Source organism: Lissotriton vulgaris, chromosome 10, assembly GCF_964263255.1.
Source record: "Lissotriton vulgaris chromosome 10, aLisVul1.2, whole genome shotgun sequence".
In the NCBI taxonomy this organism is placed as follows: domain Eukaryota; kingdom Metazoa; phylum Chordata; class Amphibia; order Caudata; family Salamandridae; genus Lissotriton; species Lissotriton vulgaris.
In genome coordinates this window covers 522,536,908-522,556,574 of record NC_141698.1, presented here as the reverse complement: position 1 = coordinate 522,556,574, position 19,667 = coordinate 522,536,908, and the positions used below count along the sequence as shown (strand labels likewise).

General features: G+C 49.7%; 1 protein-coding gene across 2 annotated transcripts in view; it reads left to right on the top strand.

Moving 5' to 3' along the window:
* USP7 (ubiquitin specific peptidase 7) overlaps window positions 1-19,667 on the top strand; it is a 1,528,604-nt gene that overhangs the window by 798,846 nt on the left and 710,091 nt on the right. For both annotated transcript variants that reach the window (XM_086941365.1, XM_086941366.1), the window contains exon 13: window positions 16,484-16,640. In XM_086941365.1, the coding sequence (XP_086797491.1) occupies window positions 16,484-16,640 (157 nt within the window). The remainder of the gene's footprint in view (window positions 1-16,483; window positions 16,641-19,667) is intronic.

Below are 19,667 nucleotides of genomic sequence, written 5' to 3'. Positions count from 1 at the left end.
AATTAGTCGTGTCATGTGGCCTCTGATTAATCTTTTTGCGTAATGTATATTGTAACTGTTTAATTAACTGTATGGTGGATCCAGGTCTAGCCTGAAAATCCCTTGTTTCTTTGATTAAAGAATAGATACTTACTGCTTCTTCCGACATGTATCCCTTAACCTCAGCCTGATTGATGGTTAAATGCGAAATCTCATCAAAATCCATTGTGTGTGATTGCTGGTTATCTGTGGGGCTACAACCAGTATATAAATCAAGAAAAAATTATAGTTCGAGGCATGTGGGCTGCTGAATTCATATCTGTGCATAGTCCGCCACCTAGTGTTGGGTTCGGATGATTGCACATTGTTGTCCTGGAAGAGTCTTCGAAGTATCACGAGATAGGTGGCTCCTCCCCTGGACTACAGTGCGCATGGGTATCGCCTCCATCCCCAGATTGTTTTTTTCCGCCATAGGGTTCGGATGTGTTTTCGGTTCCCTCCTTCGGAACCGATAGTTGTTCGATTTTACTTGAGACCAAAAGGTCTTTAGGCTGGGCGTCGGTATAGTTGCGTTCGGGTTCTCTTACTGACTCTCAGCTCCAATCTCCTACTGCCCTTCCACGTGCTTCGACGCGGACGGGCCTACACTACCGCATTTGCTATGGAGCGGACTCCATTCAAGAAGTGTCCGCTATGTCACTCGAAATATTCGCACCTCGACGTGCACCCCGTGTGCAACACATGCTTGTCACCGGATCACCGTGAAGACACCTGCATGGCGTGTTCAAAGTTTAGGAGTAAGAAAACTTTGAAGATTCGCCGTGCTAATCGACTCCAGGCACAGTTGTCGGCTTCGGCACCCCCACCTGATGACATCTTTCAGGAATCGATCGAGGAGGAGGACGACGTGCAAGAGTCGGACTCTGGCCCCGCGTCCGAGGAAGAGACCTACGACGCGGACGAGGAGGCCTGCGACGAAGTCTCCGGTGAGGTAGGGGACGACGAACTGATTTGTGCCACGATGGGAGATAGCTCAGAGGAAGAGCATCCCCAACCGGACTCCGGGGTTTCCCCCCGTCATACGGCCCAGGTCGAGGGATCGCCTTCGGGCCTTACCCGAGATCTTACTATAAGTCCTACGTCCCCGCCTCCGGGCCCGGTCACGGACATTTCTAGCAAGAAAACGAAAGTGAAGCCAACCGGTCCCGCACCCTCGGATGCGAAACCGAAACCGAAACTGGCGTTGGTAAAGAAGGTTCTGGAGGCGTCAACTTCCACGAAACCCAAAATGGCCGACTCGAAGAGCCACGCCAAGATGGCCGACCACAAGAGCCGCGCCAAAATGGCCGACCCGAAGTCCTCTGGGTCGGCACCGAAGGTGAAGACTTCCGACGCGGCTGCGTCGGCACCGAAAGGGGTCGCGGACCCGAAAACGGCTTCGAAGAAGCGTCACGCCGACGGTGCGACAGGCCAGGGGGCGTCGGCACCGAAGAAGAGGTCTGCCGGCGACCGGGCTCTCGGAGACGAAGAGTCGCTCGAGACGGTTCAGCCCTCGGCATCCCTTACAAAGAAGGTGGGAGAATCCTTGAAGCGGATCCAACAGTCCACTGTGGTGCCCAGCCAGGACACTGTCGTGCCTAGGCCAACGCCGAAGCCTGCCAAGGAACAAACGCCCATCCGTTTTACCCTTCCTCCCAAGTCGGCGCCGAAGGCCTTCGCGCCTAAGCAGGGCGGACATTCTCAGGAAGTGTTGACGCCGAAAGCTGCCTTGGTGGTGTCGAAGCTTCGGCTCCAACCGCTCGCGGTGGAGGAACGTCGAGAGGTGACCATCGACGCCAACACCGGAAAATTGTCGCTCCTCAAACGAAAGATTACGTCGGAGCCGCCTTTGGAACCTTTTAGGATTCCACTTAAGAGCAAAAAGTACTCTGCGGACTCTTCGGCTCTGATGGAACCTCTGTCTCCACAAGCCATGGTACGCTCGCCGGCCCATTCCCCAGTGCCTGATGTGGACGAGGAGTACGACGAGTACAACTATCCTGCGTACTCGGATCCGGAAGAGGAGCAGGTGCCCTGGACGGCAGGAGGCGACACGGATGACCTGCAGTCAGGCCAGGACACTCAACTTTTCGCCGCGAAGACGTCCCCGACGGAGGACTCGGCGGCGTTTAATGCATTAATAGAGAGAGCTGCAGCGAACCATGACGTCGAACTGCACTCAGACCCTGTGGATGCGGACTTCTTAGTCGACACCTTCTCGGTAGCCGAAAAGCAAGTCAAGACGCTACCTATGCTCAAAGGGGTGCTGAAGCATGCACAGGAGGTATTCAAGGAGCCCACCCGGGCGCGGGTGGTCAATCCTCGCATCGACAGGAAGTATAAGGCGGCGCCCACGGATCCCACGTATATTAAGGGACATTTGCCATTGGACTCCCTGGTGGTGTCCAACGCACGAAAGAGGGCGAATTCGCAGACTACTGGTGATGCTCCTCCCCCAGACAAAGAGTCAAAAATCTTTGAGGCATCGGGCAAACGCATTGCTGCACAGGCAGCAAACATCTGGAGGATCTCTAACACCCAAGCCCTGCTTGCACGTTATGATAGGGCCCATTATGACACTTTAGAGGCCATCCTACAACACTTGCCTGACCAATACAAGGAGGCGGGGGAGATGCTCATTCAGGAGGGTAAACTCATTACTAATGCATCCATCAAATGTGCCCTAGATGTAGCAGACACTGCCTCCAGGGCTATCAATACAAGCGTGTTACTTAGACGCCATGCCTGGCTTCGAATTTCCGGGTTCAAGCCCGATATACAAACCACATTACTGGGTCAAACGGTGAATCCTGACCATCTGTTCGGCCCTGAGGTGGATGCCTCCCTAGAAAAAATGAAGAAAGATACCGAAACTGCCAAGTCTATGGGGGCTTTACAAAGTCAGCAGTTTCGGGGTGGTTCCTTTCGCCGCTCCAATTCAAGAGGCACCTCAAGAGGCCAGGCATCCCAGCCCACGCAATACTACAAGGGTAACACCCAGTCCTCGTATAACAACAACAAGGGCAGGGGTGGCTACAGAGGCAATAATATCAAAGGCAGAGGACGTGGAAACAATGCCTCCAGGTCCACCGCCTCCAACAAGCAGTGACGTCTTGTCACTTCCCCCCGATCACACGACACCTGTCGGGGGGAGACTACAGCAGTTCCTGCCGGCGTGGAGGTCCATCACCACGGACAGGTGGGTGAGGTCTCTTATCCAGTACGGGTACTGTCTAGAACTTACGTCCATTCCACCGGACATACCGCCAAGAGGCCGTGCTATGTCCGACGAGCACTTGACCTTGTTGCAGCAAGAAGTACTAATCATGCTGCAAAAAGGGGCGATAGAGCTCGTTCCATTGCAAGAACGGGGAACAGGGGTTTACTCCCTGTATTTTCTAATCCCCAAAAAGGACGGATCACTCAGGCCGATCCTGGACCTCAGGCCCCTGAACTGGTACATCAACTCAGAGCACTTCCATATGCTCACATTGCAGCAGGTGCTTCCCCTGCTTCAACGGGGGGACTTCCTAGCAACGCTGGATCTGAAGGATGCCTATTTCCATATTCCCCTGCATCCATCACACAGGAAGTATCTCAGATTCAAGATCTTAGACCAGCATTACCAGTTCAGAGTCCTGCCGTTCGGGGTCACCACGGCACCACGAGTTTTCACCAAATGCCTAGCGACTGTAGCAGCGCATCTCCGTCGCCAGCACGTCCATGTCTTTCCATACCTAGACGACTGGCTTATTCAGGCAAAGACGGAACAGCAGTGCGTAGACCACGTGTCACGCACCATTCACCTCCTGCTCGATCTGGGATTCTCTCTGAACTACCCAAAGTCCCATCTCCAGCCCGCCCACGTGCGACAGTATCTGGGCGCGACAATCGACACTCTGGCAGCCACTGCGCAGCCGAGTTCGGTGAGAATCGCCAGTATCCAGGCGCTGATCCAACGATTCAGACCCCAAACCTCGCTTCCAGCGAAGGTGTTCATGCAGTTGATAGGCATGATGGCCTCCTGCATCTCCATTGTCCCGCACGCGAGACTACATATGCGTCCGCTTCAGGAGTGCCTGGCACGTCAGTGGACTCAGGCTCATGGGCAACTGACAGACCTAGTGTTGGTGAGCGGTCGGGCGTACAACTCTCTGCATTGGTGGAATCCACTGAACCTTTGCAAGGGCCGACCATTCCAAGAGCCTGTCCCACAGATCATCCTGACAACGGACGCCTCTCTCCAGGGATGGGGAGCGCATGTACTCCATTACACGGTGCAGGGACTATGGACATTTCAGCAAAGGAAGATGCACATCAATGTGTTGGAATTGATGGCAATCTTCATGGCCTTAAAGGCGTTCAAAGTACATCTGTGCAACAAGGTCGTGTTGATCCGGACGGACAACATGACGGCCATGTACTACATCCAGAAGCAGGGGGGAACACACTCTCCACAGCTGTCTCATCTGGCTCCGAGCATGTGGAAGTGGGCCATTCAGAGGAACATCTTCCTCATGGCAGAACATCTCCCAGGCAAGGACAACCAGATGGCGGATCTGCTCAGCAGACACAGCCATCAGATGCACGAGTGGGAGTTACATCCATCAGTACTCCAACCGTACTTCCAAAGGTGGGGTCATCCAGAGATAGACCTGTTCGCCACAAAGGAGAACGCAAAATGCCAAAGCTTCGCCGCCAGGTTCCCACACCCCCAATCACAGGGCAATGCGATGTGGATGAACTGGTCAGGCAGATTTGCGTACGCTTTTCCCCCAGCACCTCTGATACCGCTGGTGGCACGCAAGCTCAGGCAACACTCGATGACGCTCATCCTGGTTGCTCCAACGTGGGCTCGCCAACCATGGTACACCACGTTTCTGGAACTCTCCGTGGTACCGCATCAAAGGCTTCATCTCACTCCCAGCCTTTTGACGCAGAGCCATGGCGACATTCAGCACCCAGATCCGCAACAGCTCAACCTGGCGATCTGGCTCCTGAAGTCCTAGAGTTTGGCTACCTCAATCTTCCTCCCGATTGCATGGACATCATTCGGGAGGCGAGAAAGCCCACTACTAGAGCTTGTTATGCGGCTAAATGGAAGAGGTTTGTCGTCTACTGCGTGGAGCACAGCATTGACCCGCTAGACGCTTCCATTCAAAACATCATATGTTACCTCTTTCACCTGTATCGGTGTAATCTAGCTTACTCTTCCATCCGCATTCACCTGTCGGCTATGGCAGCATACCTCCAAAATAGGCAACACCTGTCACTCTTTAAGGTCCCTGCTATCAAGGCTTTTCTGGAAGGACTCAAAAGAGTCATTCCACCAAGGACTCCACCAGCTCCTGAATGGAACCTCAATGTGGTTCTTACAAGGCTGATGGGTCCTCCCTTTGAGCCACTACACTCTTGCGAGCTGCAGTTTCTGACCTGGAAGGTGGCGTTCTTGGTAGCAATCACATCGCTACGGAGGGTTAGCGAACTGCAGGCGCTCACCATCCAAGAACCCTTCTTCCAGGTACATGCCAACAGGGTGGTGCTCCGCACTAACCCTAAGTTCTTACCCAAAGTGGTCTCGCAGTTTCACATAAACCAGACTATTGAATTGCCGGTGTTCTTCCAAAACCCAGAGACGCTGGCGGAGCGGATGCTCCACACCCTTGATGTGAAGAGAGCCTTGATGTATTATGTGGACAGGACAAAAGATTTCCGCAAAACCAAACAACTTTTTGTTGCTTTTGCCACACAACACAAGGGAAATGCAATCTCCAAAGCAGGAATAGCTAGATGGATAGTAAAGTGCATTCAGATCTGCTACGCTAAAGCAAAGCGCACTCTCACTATACCACCGAGGGCCCACTCCACTAGGAAGTTGGGGGCCTCTATGGCGTTCTTAGGTAACATTCCCTTAGAAGACATCTGTAGAGCAGCCACATGGTCTACCACTCATACTTTCACTAAGCACTACTGCGTAGACGTGCATTCAAAACAACAGGCAGCTGTTGGTCAGGCTGTTCTAAAAACGCTTTTTCAGACTGCTGCAGCTGGCACGGGCGGCCGCCGCTAATGGAGGGACTGCTATGTATTCTATGCACAGATATGAATTCAGCAGCCCACATGCCTCGAACTGCAAATGCTACTTACCAGTATGCATCTGTTCTTGGCATGTAGGGCTGCTGACATTCATATCGCCCACCCTCCTCCCCGGCGCCTGTAGCAGCTGCAGTATGTATTCATATACAAACATATGCTCATAGCATGGTCATCACTCACTTCTTCACTCCATCTCTGCCTATGGCTAAAAACAATCTGGGGATGGAGGCGATGCCCATGCGCACTGTAGTCCAGGGGAGGAGCCACCTATCTCGTGATACTTCGAAGACTCTTCCAGGACAACAATGTGCAATCATCCGGACCCAACACTAGGTGGCGGACTATGCACAGATATGAATGTCAGCAGCCCTACATGCCAAGAACAGATGCATACTGGTAAGTAGCATTTGCAGTCTGCACTGCAATTATAAAAAAAACGTTTTTCAAAAAGTAATCAAATTATCAGGTGCAGTCCCCAAATCAGACTAGCTCCTCTCTGGTACTAAAATGAACAAGGAAAATAGAAACTGTTCTATGAGGGACGCACTTTCCACATGCACTGTTGGTGCAAAGATATATGTGTACACATCTTTTTCTCTTTAATCCTGCAATGCTAATTCTTCAAATGTAACTCTGAAACTACACAGTCTATACACGATAAATGAACTCAATAAACATAAATGTTATCACACATTAACAAATCATCAATCTTCTTTGATCTTGTTAATTTCCATCAAATTCATCTTGTAATCTTCATATCATTGAAAACTTGCCATACACATGGTACATGACATCTTCATGATTCCCAATGCATTTCGGTTAATAACCTTCAGGGGAATACTACAAATTAACAATAAAAAATGTATCAAAAATGAATACTAATTACAATCTTGGGATAGGGGTAGACCTGAACTCACTCACCACAGTTGTGGTGTATGTTGTTAACATGCTCACGGAGCAGTGAATCCAACAGTGCAACTGAACCTTGTGTGTTCAATCCTTCAAATGTGAGCAATCCTTCAAATGTGAAACCAGTACAACCCAAATATAGTGTCCTGCACTCAGTGTCCAATAAGCCCTGTGTAATAAACCAAGCAGCACTCACCTAATGTATGGCCAAAAAGAGTGTTGTAAATCTGACTACTCCTAAGTTCAACCTCTTTCTCCATGAAACTAAACCTAAACAAGCCAGCGTTCCCTATTGTCTGTGTATGTATACATCACACTTTAGCACCTTATTGGATTCACACCTCAATGCTCAGAAAAACATTATACAAAATATGCATAAATTACATGAATGTAATCACTGTTGGTGTACAGTTGTTATAAAAAACAAAGCATCTCAATCTTGTCATTCAGCCCATAAGGTACAAGTGTATTTATATATTGTATCCAAAACGTTTCTCTCTGTGACAAATATCGGTTGACAGCAACATGTTCAGACTCCACTATCTTTTCAAGAAATGTAAAACGTAACTGTGGTATAGTGTGTTGCTTTTCCCCCCCCCAATGTGCTGCTAAACATGATTTGGTGTTTGCGGTTCTGATCATGCTTTTGTGTTCAGTCATGTGAATTTTCATTTTTCTAGTTGTGCGTCCTACATATACCAACCCTCATGGACACTTGATAGCATAAACCACCATACTCTAATTACAATCTGCATTTCGGTTAATAACCGTCAGGGGAATACTACAAATTAACAATAAAAAATGTATCAAAAATGAATAATAACTACAATCTTGGGATAGGGATAGACCCGATATCATCACAGTATTGGTGTATGCTAACATGCTCACGGAGCAGTGAATCCAACAGTGCAACCGAACCTTGTGTGTTCAATCCTTCAAATGTGATCAATACTTCAAATGCAAAACCAGTATAACCCAAATATAGTGTCCCGCACTCAGTGTCCAATAAGCCCTGTGTAATAAACCAAGCAGCACTCACCTAATGTATGGCCAAAAATACGTAACACCTAAAAAATGATAAACTGTACTAAATTACATTCCACATTCCATCACGACTCCCGGGACTGTCGTGCCAAGGCCCCCAAGGCCTTGCGGGAGCGATGCCGGAAGTTGCTGGAGGCCCAGCACTCGTCACGTCGCCGCTCCGGGTATAGGGGTCGTTCCCGGGTCCGCTCGCGGGACCGGAGCAGTCGCTCCTCGGACTCAAAGTTATTGCCTTTGGATTCTGGTGCGTCGCCATAAAATGAAGTCAAAGAAGCATGTTTTCTCTCCGACGTCTCCCCGTCGGTCCTCCCGGAGGAGGGGGACAGGGGCCTCGCCCATGTAGCTCCTGTGGAACCTGAGCGTCCCGCGGCCTACCCGCCATACCCGGGTCCGTCTGGGACTCCTGAACAGATGCAAGAATTCCTTGCTGCTATGGACAGCCTTTACAGGCCTCGGGCTCCCATTGGCCTGCCTTTGGGCCCTGCGGTCCCGTGTCCAGATGCTGTTGGCCCGGCGGCTCCACCACTGGCTCCATGGCAAGCGCCACAGGATCCTGCGTTGCTGGCTCCAGCCCCGGCGCCATGAAGTGCGGCGTTGCCTGTCTGGCCCCGGCGCCACCCTCTGCTCCAGCCCTGGTGTTGCGCTGGGTGCTGTTTAATCCACTTTTGCCCCAGTTCCCTGACCATTTTGTTCCGACCTGGGACCCACATTGGGGTTCCAGGCTCTGTTCGTCCCCTCTCAGTCTCCATCTCTGCCGCTGCGACCGGCCCCCTCTATGCGAGAGGCGGACGATGACTGGGAAGGGTCCGAGGACCCACTTGCTTGGCAATGTGACTCTGAACAAGATTAGGCGGACGACTTGGTGGATGCAGGCGACCTCAATGTCTCCTCTGACCCGGGGTTCGCCTCTCACCCACCTATGATGTAGGAGGGTGCCTCCTAAACGATGGTGCTCCGTCTGGCTGCTGAAGCCCTCAACCTTGACCTTCCCACAGTGACCCTCAAGATCAACCTTCTCACCGAGGTGCTCCAGACTGCGTCGTCCATGTCTGAGTCGCTGCTTCCCTTTAATGACACCCTTAAAGATATCCTCTCGGGCACTTGGTTGAGGCTGGCCACGGAGGCCCCGGTGGATAAAAACGTCGCCAGACGCCACCGATCGGTGCCCGGTGACCCCACTTTCTTGACCACTCACCCTACGCCTGAGAGCCTGGTCATTCAGTCCTCGGCCTTTCTTTTCCCACGGCCCTGCCGGATAAGGACTCTAAAAGGCTGGACCAGTTTGGGAAGTGGTTGTTCTTTCCGGCCAACCTGGGGCTGCGGTCGGTAAAAACCGACTGCTTGTTGGGCTGCTACTCCCACGCAGTGAGAGATGCTGTTGCTCAGGTGTTGCCTCAGTGTCCTGAGTAGATGCTGGCTGCAATTTCTCAGGCAATTGCTGAGGGTAAGGATGAAGCTAAGTTCGCCATTCGGTGTGGATTGGACAACGCCGACTCATTGGGCAGGGCGATTTCTAAGACTGTGGCTTTGCGGTGCCACACCTGGTTGTGTCCGACTTGGTTCTCGCCCGATGTCCAGAGCTCACTCATGGCATGCCTTTTGATGGCACCCGCCTGTTTTGCGACAAGGCTGACAGTGCACTAGAGCGCTTTAAGGACTCGCGGGCTACTGAGAAGTCCTTGGGTCTTTCTACCAAAAACCTGGCCATTCCTGGTTATCGTTCCTTTCGTGGCCAGGGGAGTCACCCAGGCACGCTCTTCCACCAGGCCTGTGCAGAACCAGTCTCAGTGTGTCCGTGGTTGCGGTTTCCGCAGTGGTGGGTCAGGGAACCGGCGTGCAGGCCTGTCCACCTCCACTCCCGCTGCTTCCACCACCTAACCTTCCTAATCTGAGATTCGGGGAGCGCCCCACACCGGTGGGTGGCAGGATCCACTACTACCTCCCCCGCTGGCGCGAGATTACATCAGGCAAGTGGGTGCTGCAGATAATCTGCCAAGGTTACTCCCTTTCCTTTCAGTCGTCCTCTCCAGCCAAGCCACCTCGTGCCACTGCATGTCGGGAGATCATTTGGTTCTTGTCTGACAGGAAGTCACGGCCCTCCTGGCCAAGGGGGCCATTGAGCGCGTTCCTGGGCCAGAAGTAGGGTGTGGTTGTTACACTCACTACTTTCTGGTTCCCAAGAAGGACAAAGGGGGCCTACGTCCTATCTTGGACCTGCAGAACGTCAACGGCTTCCTCCGGACGGAGAAGTTCAAGATGTTGACTTTGGCTCAGGTCTTACCTGCCCTAGACCCTGGAGACTGGATGGTGGTGTTGGACTTGCAGGACGCTTATTTTCACATCCCCGTACTGCCGGCCCACCGGCGCTACCTGCAGTTCACGGTAGGCCACGAGCACTTTCAGTTTACAGTGCTCCCCTTCGGCCTTACCAGCGCCCCCCGGGTGTTCCCGAAAGTGATGGCGGTGGTCGCAGCTCATCTGCACAGCTTAGGGGTGCCAGTCTTCCCCTTTCTCGCCGAGGTTGTTGAAGACTGGCTCGCCCCAGACAGTCGTCAGCCACCTCCAGACTACATCCGACCTCCTGCACCTGCTGGGGTTCTCCATCAATGTGCCGAAGTCACACCTGTGTCCCTCTCAGAAGCTCCTCTTCATCGGAGCGGTACTGGACTCTGCGCGGCTTTGGGTTTATCCTCCCGAACAGCTGGTTCGGGATTTTCGGGCTCGGATTCCCATCTTTCATCCTTTATCCCGAGTCTCGGTCAGGTTGACGCTGCGGCTTCTGGGACTGATGGCCTCCTGCATCCTTCTAGTGCATCACACCCGGTGGTGGATGCGGGCTCTGCAGTGGGAACTGAAGGTTCAGTGGGCCCAGCATCAGGGCAACCTGTCCGACCACATCCTGATCTCTGAGGGCACTGCGAGTCAGTTGCAGTGGTGGCTCACGGACCGCAATTGGGTCAGGGGCAGATCCCTCTCACTACCCCAACCGGAGCACGTAGTCGTGATGGATGATTCCCTCCTAGGCTGGGGGGGCCAGATGGGAGAGGCGGAGATCAGAGGCCTCTGGTCTCCGGCGGAGTCCCGGCTCCACATCAACCTTCTGGAACTGCAGGTGATCCGACTTGCACTGAAAGCATTCCTCCCCTCTGTCTGGGGGAGTGTAGTGCAGGTGTTCACGGACAACACCACGTGGTACTCCAACAAACAGGGCGGGGTGGGGTCGTGGCCCCTGTGTCAGGAGGCTCTGCACCTATGGCAATGGCTGGAACATCAGGGAGTGACCCTGGTGGTTCAACACCTGGCAGGTTCCCTGAACGGGAGGATTCCCTTGGGGAAGAGCTAAGTACAGATTGTAATACCAACCTTACAATGTCACAAGTACATACAACAGAAGCAAAGAAATATTTAAAAATACATTTATTATGAGAAAAACTTTAAAACACAGTGAAGGGTTTAGCTGATCTAGAGCCCTACTTCTAAAACACAATTAAAACAAATGTTATGCAAAGAGTACATACAATTGTGACCTGCACAATTCAAAAAGACAGAACAAGTACAACATTCAGTCGTGGAATACAGTTCATATATTCTGGCTCCGCTGTGGGTACACCGATATTGTATTGCTATTGTATCAGCATATCAACTTTGGTGTTGGAGACTTGCATTATACCAAAGAATGTGTCGGATCGTTTTGGTGGGTTCACTTATTCATTACCACCTTTATCAAGACCATAAGTTTGCGGTCACAAACAGGGGTTAGCTGTCATTGGCTTGTAATAAATTACATGCGAAAAATTTCAAATATGGGTGCCATTGAACTTTTGCAATATCCTAGTGATAAACCTAGACCTCAAAAGTGCTCAGTAAGAATCTAATAAACATACAGTCATGTGGATAATATTCGCCAATGGCTATAGAGGAGTTCTTAATAGCAACAGTATATATACTGTTATGTGGACAATACGCTAAAATGTCTATATATGAGTTCTGAACCTGAATAGGACATTTGTTAGCGTGTAATAACTGGTATAAATGTACTTTGTCGTTTAACCTAAAATGAATTGTATAGCGTGTAAGTAATTGCTTGCATGTAATTTATTACAGGGCAATGACTGCTAACCCCTGTTTGTGACAGCAAACTTATGGTCTTGATAAAGGTGGTAATGAATAAGTGAACCCACCGAAATGCGCCGACGCATTCTTTGGTATAATTCAAGTCTGAATGTTGTACTTGTTCTGTCTTTTTGAATTGTGCAGGTCGCAATTGTATGTACTCTTTGTATGACATTTGTTTTAATTGTGTTTTAGAAGTAGGGATCTAGATCAGCTAAACCCTTCACTGTGTTTTAAAGTTTTTCTCATAATAAATGTATTTTTAAGTGTTTCTTTGCTTCTGTTGTATGTACTTGTGACATTGTAAGGTTGGTATTACAATCTGTACTTAGCTCTTCCCCAAGGGAAATCCTGCCTTTCTCGGTTGTATAACCCGATTTCCCTTGGTTTCCTCAAGGGGTACCTCTCGATTCCCTACACAGGTTCCATGAACGCCAGGGCGGACGACCTCAGCCGCCGGTGCATGATGGATCACGAATCGCGTCTGAACTCAGATGTGGTGCAAGGTCACTTTCAGCAGTGGGGAGAGCCTTGGTTAGATCTATTCGCCACAGAAGTGCAATGTCATCAGTTCTGCGCATTGGAATTTCCAAGGCGGCACTCTCTCGGCGACGCTTTTCGTCGCGAGTGGAGCTGATGTCGGTTATACGCCCAGAGTGCTGAAGATCAGGCGCGACCGGGCCCAAGTCATCCTTGTGGTTCCGGATTGGGCACGAAGATACTGGTATCTCGAGCTACTCGGCATGTCTGTTGATCCCCCGATTTGACTGCCTCTTCGGGAGGACCTTCTGTCGCAGCAGCAGGGGACAGTGCTCCAACCGAAACTGTCCAGTCTCAACCTCCATGTGTGGAGATTGAGCGGCGGTAATTGAGGCAATTCGAATTGCCTCCTGAAGTCTGTGATGTGATTCTGGCAGCCAGGCCGCCCTCCACAAAATCGATATACGCCTGCAGGTGGAATACGTTTTTGGCATGGTGCACAGCAAAGGCTGTGAATCCCCTTTCTGCCCCTCTTTCAGAGGTCCTCCTCTTTCTTCTTTCTCTTGCCTAGCAGGGCTCTGCGCTGGGCACTATCGAGGGCTACCTCTAACTATCTGGACCGCACACGCCAGTTCTGGGTGAACGACCAGCTCTTTGTTGTTTACGTGGGCGCTAAGAAGGGACGGGCGGTGCACAAGAGGACCATCTCACGGGCGTGCCTGGCACGGAAAAGCTGTGTATAAGAACTGACGCGCGCGAGGGCGGCGTCATCCCAGCGCCAACGACGACACTCGGAGCTGCAGACGACGCCTACCGACGCTCAGGGGTACTGCTACGCAAAAGTTTCCGGATCCAGTCTGGCGCCTGGGGATATTCGGAGGTAAGGAATCTAACACTAAGTACTGTTTCTTACAGATATATTGTTACCGAAGGTAAGTAGCTTGTGCTTTAAGGACCGTCCTCCTTTCGTGCTAAAGGTTGTCATTACCTTCCACGTCGGGCAGACCATCACTTTGTCCACCTTCTTTCCGCCTCTGCATCCGTCCAGGGAAGAGGAGAGGCTCGACCGTCTGGACCCTAATCTTGTGCTTGCTTTCTATCTGCAGCGTACACAACAGTTCCGGGTGGATGATCAGCTCTTTGTTGGCTAAGTGGGCACTAAAAAAGGCCCGGCTGTGCACAAACGGACTATTTCCCGGTGGGTCGTTCTGTGCATCAAAGCATGTTACTCCTTGGGCAAGAAGGAGCTTCCTGTGGAGCTGCGTGCCCATTCGATCAGGGCAACTGCAGCCACTACTGCATTAGGATGCGGTGTTCCCTTGCAGAACATTTGTCAGGCAGCTTTGTGGGCCTCGCTGCACACGTTTACAAAGCACCACTGCCTGGACAGTCAAGTCCGGAGAGACTGCTTCTTTGGCCGTTCCGTTCGCTGTGACTTCCTGGTGTAATTTTGTTTGCAGACCCACCACCAATGTTGGTATTGCTGGGGTACCTATTCTAAGGTAAGAAATATATTACTAACGGGTCTCTTTCAGACGCACAAGTTACTACTTGTGTAACGATACATCTGTAAGAGACTTAAGCGATAGATTCCTTACCGCCTTGCCCATCCTCCCTGTTCTGCAAACTGATTACTAGTGTTAAGGTCATCCCCTTTTAGGGCCCTAGTTTTATGCACCAATGGTCAGTATCTTGCATGGCTCTGCATTCCTGGCACGGAAAGTTGTGTACAGAAGTGGCTTCAGCTGCATGGGTGGCGCCTAAGTACTCTCCGTGACGTCATCTCTGCGCTGACTATGCCAGTGAAAGATGCAGAGCTGCACGACGCTACCTACTGACGCGCAAGGGTACTGCTAAGCAAAACTTTCTGGATCCAGTCTGACGCCTAGGGATATTCTAAGGTAAGGATTCTATCACTAATGTCTCTTACAGATAGATTGTTGGACAAGTAGTAACTTGTGCATTTCTTTCAGACGAACAAGTTACTTACCTTCGGTAAGCAACTTGTGCATTTCTTTCAGACGAACAAGTTACTTACCTTCGGTAAGCAACATTAGTTAGTTATAGATTCTTTACCGCCCCCAACCATCCTCCCCGTTCTGCGAACTGATTTTTATGGTTAAGGATGTCCTTTTAGGGCCCTCGTTTTGTGCACCAGTGGTCATTGTCTTGCATGACTCAGTGTTTCTGGTGCGGAAAGTCATGAACCGAACTGACGTCTGCGCGCGAGGGTGGTGTCCAAGTAGCTACCGCTACTTCATTCCGGAGATCACAATGTCAACGACGGACACTGAGCCGACCGACTCCACCTTCTGACGCTCAGAGGTACTGCTGATGGAAAAAAACTTTCCGTGTACAGTCTCCTGCCTGGGGGTATTTCTTAGATGAGGAATCTATAGCTAATGTTTCTTACAGATATATTGTTACCGAAGGTAAGTAACTTGTTCGTCAGGCCTAATCTGTTCTTAGACCTGCCCTGGGGAAGTATTGCTTGGGTATCTGTTATATGGTAATGAGTTTGCGGCTAATAGTCCCTATCAGATGAACAAGTTACTTAACTTGGGAGTCTCTACCAGGGAAGGCATTACCAATCTAGCTCATATTACTTACCACCCCTCTCGTCCTCTCCACTATGTGAACAAATATCTACATAGGGTCACCCTTATGAGGCCTGTTGTGATGCACACCAGTATATCAGCATTCTTTGTTGCACGGCGCTTCATGTGTGGAAAGATTATGAAAATAAACTGTTGGTGTGCTTTGGTGGCACCTACATAGGCACCTGACATCACTTCCGCGCAGCTGATGCAGGACCGAACGCTGCCATCTAACAGCATGCTGAGGTAGTGCTTGAGAAAGTTAGGATCCAGTCTGACACCTGGGGATAAATTCTAAGTTAAGAAATCTGTGGCTAGATAGTCTCTACCAGAAAAGACATAACTGGAGGTAATTAATTTGTTCTCAAAAACCACCTCAAAATAACTCTACACTTATTAGTTTTCTGTTAGTCTTTTGAAAGCTCACTATTATGTTAAATGGCGTTTTAGGATCCGAGCGAAATTTACCGATTCATACTCTTATATAGGTATAATTCACATTGCCCTTATTTAGACGTAGAAATCATACCCATATTTAGACATAACCCATCCAGTCCAAATACAGGCATGGCTACTTCCACTAGTTCCAAAAAGCCACAACGATTTCTTGGAATAAACTGCATCAGCAGTCAGGGACATCCCCTTACTTGAATATTGATTTGTCCTAGAAATTATGGAGTTTTCAAAGAACTACCATTCTCTTGGGGTTCTTTGACGTTATTATGTCCGACTTTGTCAGTCTTCTTACTATACGCATTATACTTTGCAACCAGTATTACGATTGTAGCAGTTTACTTTACTTGCATGAGAAAGAAGACAGTTCAATAAACCTTTTATTGAAAACGCCAGTCTCTTTCTCTGCACCTCTGATGAAACGAAGCATGCACGATTGACTGGTTAAAATATCTATCTATTGTTTCCACGACTCTGAAGATCAGTTTTATACTTGGGGAAACAAAGTTGTCATGTTTATGTGGTTGTCCGAAACTAATCCCTTCTTGTGAATTCGAGAGAGTTTCTAGTGCCCTCTGAGCTAGCTGGCATGCACAATTAAGTCTAATATATTAGAATGAGACCTAGTCGACCTAAGTCCTACGTCAAATCTATAGGATGTTATTCCAATGCGCAGAGCCTATTGGGAATATAGGAACTACACTACATTACAACTTTTAATTAACTTGTCTTTTAAGCAAAATAAGTAACTAGTTTATAACATGCTTTTTTAGGTTTGAGTTTCCTGAGCAGTTACCGCTTGATGAGTTTCTGCAAAAGCAAGACGCCAAGGATCCTGCAAACTACATTCTTCATGCAGTTCTAGTACATAGCGGTGATAACCATGGAGGGCACTACGTTGTTTATCTTAATCCCAAGGGGGATGGCAAAGTAAGACTTATGCACTCATATTGATTTACTTGTTAATTAGTTAATGCTTTTGGTTAAATATTGTCAAAATATTTTTCCTAGAATATGCTCATGATTAGCTTTTGATGTTGTAGATCCTACGTTCAGCAGTCTCTAAACACTGATATTCAAGGTAAGACCTCTTGGCACCGATCAATGGATATCTTTAGGAGGCCTATGGGCGCAACATTGACAATGGCTGCTAATGAAGATTAAAGTATGTAATATGCAGTAGCATGTATTATTAAATTGGAAAAAGCAACAGATTTAGTGGATGTCAGTAATCAACATTTCCACGTACAGGCTTAAATCCAAAATGTCAATGTAAAAGTTATTTCTTATAGAATGGTGGCTACAAATTCTGGATTGTAAAAAAAAAAAAAATAGCATACATCATAACTGACTTTTTTGATTTTCGTATGGATACTTCTACCTGAAGATTCAGTGCTTAAAGAATCTATCCCAGGTGCGAGACTGGAAGTGGAAATTCTGCAATCGGTTTGCTGCACCCGCAAGATGGTTCCATGCCTCTGTCTGCTCTGGCAAGTCATTCAGCCTCATATGGATGCCAACTTCGACTGTGACGTTGGTGACCTTAACCTTCCACCCTCCCTTGCCATTTCAAGCTGGAAGTATATTCTCTGAAAAATTCTGCTGTATTTGAATTTTATTTTTCATTTCTGTAATTCTGTTTCTGGTAGCCAGGCATCCCTTTTCGGCCTCTATTCACCCCAGCGTTTTCTCGCTCTGTGGGGTTTGAATGTTGGTCCATTGCAGATCTGGATTGATTTTGGTATTTTCCCTTTACAGGGTCTGGTGGTCACCAGGGCTGCCTGCAATGACCTGCATAGGTTGTAAAGGGTACAGTATCAAGGTCTGCATGCTGCTCCTCCGGTATTTTCGATGGCTTATTCCTCATTGCTGGAGTCACCGTTGATTGGCCTCTCACATCAGTGCCATTGATAGTTTTTTTCTGTTATTGTTCTTGTTCTCAGAGGAGGCCCTTAGTTCCGGGTCCTCCCTTGTCTCCAACCTCTCATCTTTGGTCTGGGCCTTTTTGTGGTTAGACACAGGCCCTTTGCTCAGATTTATTCTGGTGCTATGCTTGGTACTGCCTGCCCTGCACCTGACTTTCCCCGACACCAGTGCTGACCCCACTTGGTGAGAACCTGATCCAGGCTTTCCTGGCTAGGTTTTTTAGTCTCTTCTGTCCCAGTCTGGTCCATATTCTTTCCCTAAGAAGGTTCTGAGCTTCTTACATGCGTCTCTGTTCATGGTTGTTACCCCTAGCACTAGTCTGTGGCAGGCTGATGGTGAGTTCTGTCTCAACCTCAACATGTTCTGCTCTACAGACTAAGGGCTATATGTACAAAAACTTCCGTTAACTAATGCTAGTTAGCAGCAGTTTTCTTAACGCGGCCTATCAGCAAAAACTATCGCCCTGATATCTATGTTTATACAATACGTTGCTACATGGCGATAGTTATAGGTAGTCTCAGTGAAAGCTGCTGCCAACACTAGTGTGAAGGTGATACTAATCCTGACAGCGTGCAAAAACTGACGAAAGGCCCATTAGCGGGGAAAAAAAACAGTCAGCCCAACATGACTTTTTTTTGCCTCTAGAGGCAAAAATAGCCTACAAGTCCACCTCCAGTGAAAAATAGGAAACAAAACCAATAGAATGCAGAATTGATCAGCTAGGGCCAAGTGCAGCACTGATCCAGAAGCCCCCAACATCCAGGATGACCTGCCATAGTCCCAGGTGAATAGGAAATTCGGGGTACAATTATGAAGACACATCGATGGGCAAAATCAGTGATGCATCACTTTTCATTGTGCACTCCTTGCAACACCATGGCATCCAAAACCTTGAAAGCGTGGACTGTTCCTGCGGCCTGGATGCCTCACCGGACCTGCGTCTGGGACCCGGAGCGGGATGCAGAAGTGCTGTGGAGTTGTTTGGCCTTGGCGGTAGACATTGAAGCATCATCGATCGCCCTTACCTGGTGGTAAAGTCTGCCAGGTCCATTGATACACATCACTGACCAGTGTGAGAAGACCGCCTGGTGCCCCTTTGAGCAGTGAATGGTAGAGGCGCTCCTGCGCACAACCATAGGGCGGTCTGCATTGCACACCATGCGCCACCACTACACTGTGTTGCACAGAGGAGGTTACCAATGGTGGGCCTCGCCTCTCCGCATCACAGGCCAGAGGATGTTGCGCTGGCCGATGCAGTGGAGTGGGAGGCCCCTGAGCTGCGCCAAACTTGTGTGGCGGGCGCGCTGCAACTTCATGCCTAAGGGGGCCCTGTTGCAACAACTGCATCTGAAAGAAACAGGTTAGTGTTAGATTCCTTACCTTGGAATATCCCCAGTCGTCAGACTGGATCCGGAAAGTTTTGCGTAGCAGTACCCCTGTGCGCCGGTAGGCGTAGTCTGCGGCTCTGCGTCGGTCAGCGGCGTCCTGATCGCCGGGATGACGTCGTCTGAGTACTTAGACGCTGCCCTGGCGTGCTGCCGTCAGTTCTTCTTTTTTCCTCGCCAGCAAGCGCAGATCCCGGAAGAGCAGTACTCCTAGTCACTTTTTGACTAAACTTTTTGATCTCTTTTGGATCTTCGAGTCTCTACTAGACTCTCTGTGCCGATAGGGATGCCCTGGTTCAAACCCTGCGACAATTGTAACCACTTGATGTCGGTTACCGACCCCCACCGTTGGTGCCTTTACTGTCTCGGTCCGATCACGATGACAAGTCGTGCCCAGACTGTCGGACATTGACGTAGAAAGCTAGGCGGAAGCGGTCCCGCAAGCGCCTCGAGCTCCGGCAGTTCGCCCCGTGCCGCTCAAGGTCAAAATCCAGTAGGAGGTCAAGGGACCGATCGCGGGGCCACAGTCATCACAGCTCGGTGTGTCGACGCCACTTGTCGGGCTCCAAGTCCTCAGGTAAGTCGAGGCACAAGAAGTCGAAGAAGCGACATCGATCTTCTGACTCCCCCCGACGCTCGTGCGACA